The 13,219-nt window shown below is 40.9% G+C and overlaps 1 protein-coding gene across 1 annotated transcript; it reads left to right on the forward strand.

Moving 5' to 3' along the window:
• The first annotated feature begins 5,905 nt into the window (after nucleotides 1-5,905).
• Nucleotides 5,906-11,255, forward strand: LOC115583406 (ATP-dependent RNA helicase DDX19B). The gene is made up of 12 exons (XM_030420203.1): nucleotides 5,906-6,132; nucleotides 6,621-6,660; nucleotides 6,756-6,851; nucleotides 6,962-7,097; nucleotides 7,303-7,395; nucleotides 7,614-7,716; nucleotides 7,908-8,022; nucleotides 8,174-8,351; nucleotides 8,465-8,702; nucleotides 10,046-10,208; nucleotides 10,570-10,761; nucleotides 10,936-11,255. Exons 1-12 carry the CDS (start codon nucleotides 6,076-6,078, stop codon nucleotides 10,995-10,997), a joined length of 1,473 nt encoding a protein of 490 aa, XP_030276063.1. The 5' UTR covers nucleotides 5,906-6,075; the 3' UTR covers nucleotides 10,998-11,255.
• Nucleotides 11,256-13,219: the final 1,964 nt, after the last annotated feature.

Below are 13,219 nucleotides of genomic sequence, written 5' to 3' on the forward strand. Positions count from 1 at the left end.
CTCCTTCTCGCCATCTCTCACGCCGTCTCACTTTTTCTCTCTTTCTCTTTCTCTGCATGCCCTCTCTTGTTGACGGAAAAACAAGTGCTGCATCACCATTTTAATTCTGGCGTGGGCGTGCAGGTTCTGTTTCTATTCTCTCTCTCCTTTTTTTTTTTTATTCATGCTATATATGTGTGCAGCAAGCAGTGAGGTGCGGGCACAGAGTGAAGAATCAGGGATTTGGATCTTAATGACTTCTACCAGAAGAAAGTGGGGAGAAAGGGTCTGGGGAGAATCTGCCCTTAATCTCCCTCTCTCCCCCTCTGCTTGCCTCTCCCTCACCTATGGACCCCATGCATGCAGCTTGTCTGTGTTTACAGGATTTGTCTCCCTTTGATTCTGATTAATTAGCCGACAGTGGACAAACCGAGGACCTGAGTGCTGCCATGTTAAAGACAGAGAGGACAAGGCGGAGGAGACAGACTCCTGCTGCTGCAGAGTTTTACATGTGGTTGTGCTGTCACTGCACAGTAGCATCACAGCCAGCACTCATACTGGAACCATGCTGGTATCCATATTGAGGCATATATTTAATAGAGGCAGCAATGTGTGTGTGACAGCAACACATTTCAAAGTCAATAATCAGACAATTAGGTGTGGTGAGGCAGGTATGCCCAATGGTGGGTAAACTTGATTGGCCTGACCAGAGACCTTGACACTTTCGGGATGAACTATAATGACAACTGAGCTCCAGGCCTTATCACCCAGCATCAGTGGCTGACCACCTAATACTCTCTCTCTAACAGCACCATATCAATGTGTAAGTTGTGTGACTGCAACTATTATTCTTTAATATCAGTTAAAGCACAGATATTTTCTCGACTAATTATTTTGTCTGTGAATGTCAGAAAACGCCTGTTTAATTTTTCCGAAGTGCAGTTGGTGATATCTTCAGATGTCATGAGTTGGTCCAACAAAACTCAAAGACATTCTGTTTACTATCGTGTATGGCACAGAGAAGCACCAAATACTCACAAGTGAGAAGCTGGAGCCAGGAAATGTTTCTGATTTTATCTTGTAAATAACTAAAATGATTAATTGATACATTTTCCCACACAATATTCACCTAACTGAGTTGCTCTCAGCTCCATGGAGCATTTTAGGGTATTTCGGGTCATTGTTTTGGTTTTTATGGCCTCACAACTTCACTGTTTGGTTCATTTAAACTAAAACCATTTAAAACCATATCTAGGTATATGCAGGCTTTTTCAACGCTGGTAATCCGGCAAAAATCTCTCATATTGCGAGGAGACGCGTTTGCCTCCCCCTTCTTTTGTGTGTGTCACGTCCATCATCATGAACGTGCCAGAAGGGCAGGGAACAGCAGAAAGCAGCAGAGTATTTTTTTAGAATACATCAAGAAGAGATTAAATAAATAAAATATCTAAATCGATAAATATTTTTTCAAGAGCTGATAAGACATGTGGCCTCTTTCTCATTTCTGTATTTAGTTGCACACACACCGATCAGCTGGTTAGGATCTGACAAGGTGACAAGGAAGACACTGACAATATAATGGTGGATACTCTTTTGATATATATTATATGATATATTAGTCTTTTTTTATCAGAGATGTAGGTGTTGTGAGTGGGTTTATGTGTCGAGTGTGAAAAGCTTTTTAGCAGCATTTAGCTGTTGAAGCAATATATAAGTAAAGGCCAGGAGAATATATAGATATACAGATACAGATACTGTATATAGGAAAAGAAAAGGAAACAGAAAATGGAAAACTTATTAATGCTGCTTGCCATGTTTTCTGACTTTCCAGGCTGGCAGTTCTGCACCTGTCCACCAGTCGTCCCTACAGAGTCCCCTCCTCCCCAGCAGTCACCTGTCTGCACAGCTGCTCCTCAGCTCAGCCCCATTATGTACAGTATGGAGCACAGCCAGCATCCACTTTCTCCCAGACTGTCTGTTGCTGAGTTGTCTAAGCCCGAACCTTTTGATCAGTTCTGCCTGTCAGTCCTTGTTATGCCTTCATCCCAGCCTGTTGTCTGTCCGCCCTCGGATCTCTTATTGAAAGGATTGCCTCCTCTTTGCTGGGTGTAAGCCTTTTATGTGTCCGAGTAAAACTGTCTCTACCACACCTTTCTTGCCACTTTAGTCTGCATTTGGCTACATGGCTTGTACTGCAGTGTGATATCTAACCTTATATCTGATCTGGTGTGGTTTGCCATCACAAAGTATACGAAAGGTCCATATTTACATTTTATTAATTACCTAATTGTCTCTTCCTAGTTGTATTTTCAGGGGCATTCAGACTGCAGTGAAGCAGCCCTGCACACCTGGCCACTGGTGAGCTGCTCGTTCACCCTTTAACAGTTCAAACAGGCCTCGAGGCATCCTATGAATGATTGAATGAACGACTGAATGCATTTTTTATTTTTGTGTCATACCATTGAAATGGACCATCCCACATGGGATTGCATAGCACATGGTAAGACCACATAGAGACAAAGACGTCAGACGGTTGACATTCAAGCTCCACAGAAAAATACCAAACCACATAGTTTGCATGTTCGAAAAAAAAGAAACGAAAGGAGAGAAAACAGAACAGAGACATACAATATAGAATTCCGTCTTCTTTTAATTAAGAGTCTCCCAACAACAACAAAAAAATAGTCATCAATACGGACATAGAAGGGACTCAAAGGTTTAGATTTCACCCAAGCGACTCCTCTTATTCCGTTTATAATCTCATCTAAAAACATTTTTTATTGCGTAAGTTTTTATTTTCAACTGGAGGCAGATCATCTTTAAACCAGAGGACTCAGGTTGGGGCTCCTGTGTCAGCGCCCTGCTGAAGTGTTACTGTTTAAATGTATGGAGAGTATCAGAGAGTATATACAGTTCACTGCCTACATAAACTGTGACACACTGTACATTTATGAGCATGGAGTAGTGTTCGAGCGATCTTACGTTACATATTCGAGGGCTCAGTGTTTACCTTTCTTCAGGTTGTTCTCACACAAAAAACAGTTTCTACCGCGACCACGCCACTTTGATATCCTCTCGGTCATATTCAGCGCTTGAAATGAGTCCTTATGTGGCAATACAAAGTCCTTCTCTCTGTCTCTTCCAAATTCTCTGGAGACCTCAAACCTTACTTTTACTCTTTCAGTTGCCATGGATACCTCCAGCAAGGCAGCTGATTGGAGGCAACAATAAACTCAGCTCTTTCAAGCCTTTGACAAATGTGACTCCAAACTGACAATCTAAGACACTCTCGCACGCCGACGAGCACACACTGTACATGTAGATAAACTGGGAGCGTTGCACATGTGGAGTGGCGTTGACCGTTGGATGACAGCGGAACAGAGATCAATGTAATCTCATCCAGCACAATCCAAAGCCACTGTCATCATCTATCTATCTATCTATCTATCTATCCCAGTGGAACGGGGGAAATGTGTGAAATCAATTCTGCATTCGTTTAAGGAGCAGTCAGCCACAGCAGTCTGGCTCCAGAGGTGACCCCGGGTGCTCCTGCGTGGTCCTCAGTGGAGGCAAACTCTGGTTAATAGCCTGGTTTCCACTCAAGCACCGAACTGGGATAACTAGGCTGCGGCACTATTCCTAACTGTGCCGACACAGTTCAAGTGTCATGACTGATAGATTCACCTGCTTCAGATGAGGAGAACAAGTCTCAGCTCTGTACTGCACACTTAAAGGAATAGTTGAAAGCTTGGAAAAATGCGTATTTGCTTTTTAGCACAGACCTAAATGGGAAGATGGATGCCTCTCTCATGAGTGTACTGCAAATATGAAGCTACTGCCAGAAGGCAGTTAGCTTAGCTTAGCATAAACAGAGGAGACACGGGGAACCACCTAGCCCACTAAAATCTGTTTACCAGCACGTATAAGGCTCATTAATGTTATGTCTCATTAGTTTAATCCAAACAAAGTACAAGACAGTGATGGAATTTAACTACGTACATCTACTCAAGTACTGAACACTTTTGAGGTACTTGTACTTTTCTTTAGTATTTCCTTGAATATTTTTCTCTATAAATTTTGGAGGCAATTATTCTACTCCACTACATTTAATTGATAATTTAGTGACTTTTTACATTGCAGATTACATGAAATGTAGCTAAAATGCCACTGGCTGTAGCTTCAAATATTTTGTGCAGACCTAAGAAGATCATCAATCTTCTAATCTGACTCACAGTGAGAATGTGGAGTGTGCATTTTCCCCTTAGTCTTACTATATCTAACCTAAAATTAACATTAAACTTATTCTAAACCGAGCACCAATCCTAAAGTTGAATGATTTACATTGTGGGAACTTGCAAAAAGGCACACGAGTTCCCACGTGTGTTTGTGTAAACAGATTAATGTCTCCTCCACGTAATACATACTCCCGCATACACATGCGCTAAACCAGCCATAATCCTGTTATTCTAAAGAAAGACAGAGATCACTGGCTTAAAGTGTCTTTTACAAATACCTCAGGCTCCTCCAAAACATTTTAAAAACATGGTTAATAATTGTATGCTGGATTTGTTGTTTGACTTCAAAGTTTAAGTGGTGAAAAATGCAGTTCAAAAACTGCAGTGATTTGCACTTTCAAAGGGAGTTTTTCCTCACGGGATCCTCGTCTCCCTCACTCAGTTGTGGATGTTACTGTTTAATGATGATGATACACTGGTTGCATCACAGGAATTCATTCATGCTCCTGAGTTTCTCAGTGTGGTGGTCATTATATTTGGGATTCTCCCCCCTCATTATTTCAACACGGCTTTCACTGATGCAGTCATTCTAAAACAGGCTTTACACCAACATGTCTTTTCTTTTGTGAAAACACACTACATCCACAGCATGCAGTGAACGGATATAAATATGTAGCTCATGTTCACTGTCCTCGATGTACATAAACAATGCAAAGCTTCTGATACACAAACATGCATTGAACAAGTCATTTGTGCAATAATGGCTGTCGTGTGATTTTAGACCTTTCTTACAGGGACCAGTTTTACATGGGACCAGATGAAAGACTATAAGAGAAAGATGTGTCATTTGCCAATACCCATTACTCCTTGTCCAATATGTATCCCAGAAATAACTGAATAATCAAAACAGCACTACATTTAACATTCACATTTTCTTTCTAAACAGTGAAATGTTGGAAACTGAGACTGAACTGAAAACATGTTTAAACCCAACATGAATCCGTTCAGCTTCACTCAGTTCATTTCAGCACATCTAACTGCTGAGGCTTTCTCCAGAGTTGGACCATTACATTACTCTACGTACACATTTATTTGGGGAAATGCATGGTGAAAGTATGATATCAGCTAAAATTGTTTATAGGTATTTTAACTAGATTTTGACACATGGCCCCTAGGCAAGGTCACTAGGTCAAATTGCAGGAGCCCTAACCAATCCAGTTCATATTGCATGTCGGCACTGCACACCACCACATAAATCTGCGATAAATCAAATCTCTACAACCTAACTGCCACATTGTAAGAGTGTAATATTTAGGCCATCTAGATACATTGTTTCCTGATTAGTAATCCAGAATTACTTGTTTTCTTTCCTTGTATGCATATAAGTAAACAAACCTGCATCATCGTTGTTGTCAGTTTTTGTGTGTGTGTGTGTGTGTGTGTGTGTGTTTTATTTGCACAGGAAGCCTGAGTTTATGCACACGCATTTGGCGCCACCCACAGGCTCAGCAGAGTAGTGGTTCCTGACGTTCAATCCTCCAGTCTCCCCAATCTTCACAAAAAGGTTCAAATCAAAGTTTTGAAGTCATTACATTTAATTGTTTATGTTAAATGTTTGACATTAATTGACAGTCACGCATGTTCATTTTGTAAGTCTGGTGGGAACTTTCCACACCCTGGGAACTGTTATTGTTCGGCACTTTCTACCCGGACTTGTAAGCGGTTGCACAGGTGCCCAGAATCGTTTCGGCACGCCATTGTGGTGAATAGTTACTTTCACATTACTGACTCCTCACGCTGAGCTTGCGTTCCTGGTTGAGTTATCCTCAGTGAATAAACAAAAGAAGAAAACTGTACCACAATGGCTACGGACTCCTGGGCCCAGGCGGTGGACGAGCAAGAAGCCGCGGCGGAATCGGTAAACCTTAACTTACGCAACACGAGCTAACGTGTTGTTAGCTTGTTTTAATGATGCATTGGCCTGTTCTGCCAACCTGTAAACGTAGATTAGCCGCTCAGCATTGTTCCTTACAGTTGTAGCTGTTAAACGGCAGCGATGTCAGTGAATAAACAGGCTCCTGTGGCTCTCTAACTCGGACTTATAAACGAAACTACCGGGTGGCCTCGACCTGTCGTGAGAGCTAAGTTAACTAGCCTCAGCTCAGTCGCTGCGTGCTCGATCAGCTACTAGCGTTAGCAGTTAACTGGCTAACAAGCTAGTCATGCAAGAGGCTCTAAAATAGCGATACTGACGAATAAAGTTTCATGACTCAGTCTGAGTTTTTTCTCTGCCAGTATGTATTATCACGATAGGCATAAACTGGGGCTAGCCCTGACTTTAAAAAATGTTTTTTATTAGATATATTTATTCAGCCGAACAACTCTATAAACTTTCTATTCTTTCAGATCGGTCACCTTCAGCTAAACGAGAAATCAGAGGAAAATGGTAAGTTTCTAAATGATAAAAGTCAGAAAACTGGTTTATACAAAGAAAAACAAATGTTTGGATGTAAACACAAGTTTCATTCGTGATATTGCCAGGGACGACGACAGCAAATGCGACAGACTCCAGCAGTGCAGCTGCAAAGTCAGAAGCTGAGGGGAAGAACAAGACAAACGCAGAGGATGACGACAAAGGTATGCAGCTCATTAAGCACACGTCCTTAAGATATCCATCCTCTGGTGAAGCTGCATGACATTCTCGATTGTTATTGTTTGTGTCGCTCATTGAAACTTTTTTTTTTCAGAGGACAAAGCGGCACAGTCGTTGCTAAACAAGCTGATACGGAATAATCTCGTCAATAACACCAATCAAGTGGAAGTTCTTCAGAAGGATCCCAACTCTCCGCTCTACTCCGTCAAGTCTTTTGAGGAGTTGCGACTGTAAGTGGATCTCCTACTTGTCCACTCATCTGTTGTTGTCTGACAATATTTTAGCTGCCTAGCATATTGATTTTTTAATCAGCTGTCAGTCAGTTTTTGTATGAATGACGCATGCATGTAGTCAGAAAAGAAGCAAGATTTTTTTGTTTTAATTTTTGCTCTTTGAATGGATGACATCTGTATTTCCATTTTCTGCTGTGTGCAGCAAACCACAGCTGCTCCAGGGCGTGTACGCCATGGGTTTCAACCGGCCATCCAAAATCCAGGAGACTGCCTTACCCATGATGCTGGCCGAACCGTGAGTACACTTTGCCCTGTATGGAAATGTTGTGTAGTCCTCTAAGCAAAGCATTAAATCTTTTGAAGCTCACTGAAATTTCTCACGCCAAATAGTTTCTGTTTGAAATAAATTTTATCACACCTTTTGCAGGTGACAAGGGTTTATTAGTTACAGTAAACTAATACCACCTTTCGTTCACTTCTTTTGTATGGGATCTAATTCCACGTTACTTTCAGTCCACAGAATCTAATTGCCCAGTCGCAGTCAGGAACAGGAAAAACAGCTGCCTTTGTCCTTGCCATGCTCAGTCATGTAGATCCCAACAACAAATATCCTCAGGTTGGTTTCACTTAAAAAGTCTGTAATTGAAATCTTGATACATGTGAAATGCTGTTCAGCAAATCTGTGGCCTCCTTTTACCCATCTCTTGCAATAATTATTGTCCATGACAACCTTTGCTAAATGCCAAGAGCATTTATCAACTCATAAAGTCTTTTTTTCGCCCCATTTCATCTCTTTCTCTCCATCAGTGCTTGTGTGTGTCACCAACATATGAACTGGCACTTCAGACTGGCAAGGTAATTGAGCAGATGGGCCAACACTACCCAGAGGTCAAATTACTCTACGCCATCAGAGGAAACAAATGTAAGGCTTCTCTGATCTCTACACTGCTACATTGACACGCTTAAATACAAAAAAAAAAGTTTTAATCATAATTACTTGTTAGTTACTCAATTGAATGTAGCCTTATATTTGAATTCTGTTGATGAGTGCTTATTTCTTGTAAACGTTTCAGTGCAGCGGGGCATAAAGCCGCAGGAACAGATCGTTATTGGCACACCTGGTACCATGCTTGACTGGTGCGGTAAACTCAAGTTCATCGAACCCAAGAAGATCAAGGTGTTTGTGCTGGACGAGGCTGATGTCATGATTGCCACACAGGGTCACCAGGACCAGAGCATCCGCATCCAGAGGTCATAATAAACACCAACACAGTGTAGAGAAAAATGATGGCAGTTAGCAATAAATAAAAAGTACCTGTTAGGAAATTTCGACCAATTTCACTTTTCTCTTCTCCGCTACACAGGATGCTGCCCAAAAACTGCCAGATGTTGCTTTTCTCTGCCACATTTGAAGAGACAGTGTGGAACTTTGCCCAGCGCATCGTGCCTGATCCCAATATCATCAAGTTGAAGAGAGAAGAGGAGACGCTGGATACCATCAAACAGTACTATGTGTTGTGCAACAGTAAGGAGGAGAAGTTCCAAGCCCTCTGTAACATCTACGGTGCCATCACCATTGCACAGGCCATGATCTTCTGCCATGTGAGTTCATTCACTTCATATTTAGAGACATGAGCTGCATTAAGAAAGATTCTCACCAAAATACACATCCCTGTTGAGTATATCTTCTGTAATCCTATCATAATGTCAAGAAAACCTGCTCTTCAGTTATTCTTGGAAAGCTTTTCCTCTGGGTGAAGAAATAACTTGGCACCAATAACCAACTTACTGGTTTACTTTACCAACACTTTCCAACCAAGGCCATCTTGTAAATCAGCTATGGTTGCCAAGTTGTGTTTGCATCTTTGGTTACATGAACACCTTCTTTGCTGGTGAAGAAGTTCAGCAAACGGTTACAAAAAAAAGTTTTAAAAAAACTGCGCACACCCAAACAAGTTAAACGCAAGGTGTTGAACAGAATCACAGGTGGAAAAATAGTCTACACATAAGATATTGCTCTTATGAGCATTTATTATCTCCATGTGTCCCTTTGCACAGCGCCTTCTTCAGACATGAAATTGGTACAGAGACATGTCTTACAAGTACCTGTACAAAGGGGTACAATATTTATGTGCAAATAAACCCTGTTGAAGTGTACCATAAGAAAACAATCAGAAATGATGGTGAGACAAATGATGAGCACGTTAAAACAACATTATGCATTATAACATTATTTAGAAATTGGCATTTTGTGCAACACCCCTGACAAAATATAAATCCCGGGTCTGCAAGACTTTTTCGGATGTAATGTAGGTGCTAACTACAAACTAAACTCATTATATCATAACAATGTTATATGTTGAAAACTTGTATCTTGAAGTAATCACATATGTAATACTGTGGTCCTGCGATCTCACTGAAGTTATATAGTGCAGAAACAAGTGATAAGGGGCTGAGACAGAGACGCCTTCACCCTGTTGGAAGACACTGTAACATCAACATGATTTTAAAGCTGTTATTTCAGGTTAAAAAAAGGTAGGTTAGGCTAGGTTCCCAAAAAACACCAAATGTACAGTGCACATATATTTGATATATATTGAATATATATTGAATGACAAAGTAATAGCAATGAGCAGAAAAACAATTCAAGACATTTCAAGAATTCATCCACACATCTGGTGAACAGTTACTAGACCAAAGCCTCAGCCCAAACCCAGTGTAATATATAGGATGGTCCTGAAAACACGTTCACAGCAGTGGTTAAACAGGAAAAAAAACATGAAGATTTAATATCTACATCGTTGTCATCAATCAATAAAACAACACAAGGCATACCTTAGGTCCATATTGTTGGAGAAGACTGACTCAAGAGTCACTATGGGTGCAAGTCCAAGTCCTATCATATTTAACAAGTAGTTAACAGCACGTTCCTCTCTGTGATTCAGACAAGAAAGACTGCAGGGTGGCTGGCAGGGGAGCTGTCCAGAGAGGGCCACCAGGTGGCGCTGCTCAGTGGTGAGATGCAGGTGGAACAGAGGGCCGCTGTCATCGACCGCTTCAGAGATGGCAAGGAAAAGGTCCTGGTCACCACAAACGTTTGTGCTCGAGGTAAGGACTGATTTTCAATTTTTTTTCCACAGCTTTGTACTTGAGAAGGATTTCTTTACAGATTTAGAGCTAGGGGTCTTCACATTCATTTGTGGTCCAAGGTGCAGGAGCTGTAGCCCCTTTTGACCATATGTATATGAAAGGGCAATAAGTGTGTGGGTCATTGGATTTAAACATCCTTAAATCCATTAAACTTTTCATTTTAAATATAATGTGATAGAGCACAGAGCTACAACTAAACTGTTCAAGTACTCACACACTGCACTGTTTGTGCTACATCTTGATGGCAGCTAAATATCATTGGAAAACCAGGACGACCCATGTACGTTTTATCATCTTTACACTTGTTGCATACATCCAGGTATTGATGTCGAGCAGGTTTCTGTGGTGATAAACTTCGACTTGCCAGTAGACAAGGATGGTAACCCAGACAACGAGACATACCTGCACAGGATTGGCCGCACGGGTCGATTTGGCAAAAGGGGACTGGCCATCAACATGGTGGATAGCAGGATGAGCATGAACATCCTTAACAGGATCCAGGAGCATTTCAGTAAGTCTGCAGCTGCTACAGTAGACACCTTTCTATGCACACAAACAGCCAGACGAAGTTGATTTCGACAGCTTTACAATAAAAAAATATTACTCAACTCAGGAAGATCGTGGCTTTTAAACCCTCTAAATAAATCCTCCCATTTTTTTTTTTTTATGGTTTCTCCCTCTGCAGGTAAGAAAATTGAAAAACTAGACACAGATGATCTGGATGAAATTGAGAAAATCGCCAGCTAAAGAGAGCGTCATTTATCGCATGAAGAACGCCGGCCCAACTCCCCCCTTCGCCTCTTCGCTCTCCAAGGACTGTACGCTCCTACAGTGTTTTATGCTTTTATTTTTTTAGCTGTCGGAGGAAAGAGCAAAACCACAAACACAGCATATGTTTACACGTGGATATGTCTCCTCTCAGACAAATGTTTTGTAAGTCTCTGGAACATACCCCATTTCACTCTTTGTACCTCTTTGAATAAAGTGAATCAGTTTATTGCTGTGTATCGTGATGCTGCAGAAGCAGCCATAGTGGACTCTGTTTTACTGAACACACACAGACTTAATAAACACTTTTTGGTGTTGGCTGTAGTGGTGGCATGATACAAGCTACTCTGTAAAGAGATTCACAAATAACCTGAATAGAGTAATAACCATTCTATGTGCCACAAAGTTTTTAATTTTAAAAAGAACAAAGTATAATTGAATGTAACTGTATCATGTAGACTATGACAGCATTTATCGTGCTCTGTATTGACCAAAAGTACAAAGGGTGAAGTTGGGTATGCTGCTCCAAGTGGTAGTTTAATCATTAAGATTATGATATTGAGATGGTGATGGTTGGGTTTCAAGGGTCTATGCAAACTTATCAACCTGTGATAGTTATTATCAAGTACTATCAACCTGTACTCACATGACAGAAATTAATCCTGAATTAACCTCAACTTTAGCATCAGGGTCTGTAGTCAAACAAGGCTGCCTAGAGTGATCATACACTACTAACTCATTTTAATTATTTCTGTTTAGCCAGCAATCGATCATCAGCCATCACACATCTCACATGCATGTTATTTATATCATTTTAAAAAACAAAACGATCACAGCCATTATCAGGACATGCTTGGCGCCACCACTGAGCATTAATCATTAGTCTTCTTTTTCCCCTCATCTGTCTCGTAAAACCTCATTTTAATCCAAAAATGTGGCCATTAAGGTCTGATGTGATCAGTTCCCCTTTTGTGTCTCACTGTCCCACACAATCTTTTCAATCAGGGTCTCCAGTTAAGCTCAGCTACATTCTTCACCCAGACTGTGCTGTTATTAAGGATTGTGAGTTTTAAAAAATATATATATATACGCAATGCCTTCCTCAAGTGCATTATATATACATATGATTTTGTTACTGATATTCTAAGACATTGGGCTTAATATTCTGGCTAACACTTGAAATTTTGATTATATATTGAATTATGGGCGTCTTTAGGATGTGTGAATTCTCTTCTTTAAACCAAATGCTGAATTGACTTGAGGACCTATGCCAATCAGATTCACTGTGTTGCTCCAACATGGTCGCATGGATAGAAAACATGTACTTGTGTACATATTTGAAATTTTTAGGTTCAAGACATAGTATGACTGAATTATAAACACTTCTAAGAAGTGCAAAAACATTCCTCGTGAGGTTCAATTTTTTTGACAGATGCAGCACTTTGATCACGGTGAGCCTAATCAGTTAACCTTGCATCAGTGTGTGACTGTGTGAAATTTATGGAAACGGTGCGACGTCTGGTGTATTTGATCAATGCGCTGGAACATTTAAGGGCAGTGATTGGTCAGTCTGAACCTTGTGCAAACCTCATCTGGCCTCCACCAGCACTGAGAAGACTGCTGGTGGTGGTCCTCTTGTAATAGACTGTTTACAGACAACTTGCTGGAAATCACTCAACTCAATGAGCAGATGCAGCCAAATTAAAAGCAAGCAAGAGTGTGCGGAAAATCCACGAGAATGGTCTGTGAAGAAGCAACGTATGCAGTTTTATTTGGACATTTGGATGTATACATCATCAGTGAGAGTGTGTGCACTTTGTTGATCCATAATGTAATACCACTGTACGAGAGCCATGGACAAACACACACACACACAGCAGTTTTTGCTACAGAACGTAACACTCTTCTCCACCTGTTGTATACCTTGTTTGATAAATGTCAGAACCTACCAAAACCCAGTTCATACATGTATACATAGGAGTAATACCGCCTAACTAGGCTTGAAGCAAGTTGTCTGTTGTAACCTGAAGGTCATGTGTAGACATTGATAGGTTCAAGGTGTGGTATTCTGTAGCTGAGCTGCATTCATGGACACAGTTATGTATTCTTAATATGTTGATTAAAAGAACATGTAGATGTCCATCTGTATGTGCTCTGATGTTTATTTGTGTGTGGAGCCACTGACTCAAAGTAAAGCTGCC

This window comes from Sparus aurata, chromosome 6 (assembly GCF_900880675.1).
Source record: "Sparus aurata chromosome 6, fSpaAur1.1, whole genome shotgun sequence".
Lineage (NCBI taxonomy): Eukaryota > Metazoa > Chordata > Actinopteri > Spariformes > Sparidae > Sparus > Sparus aurata.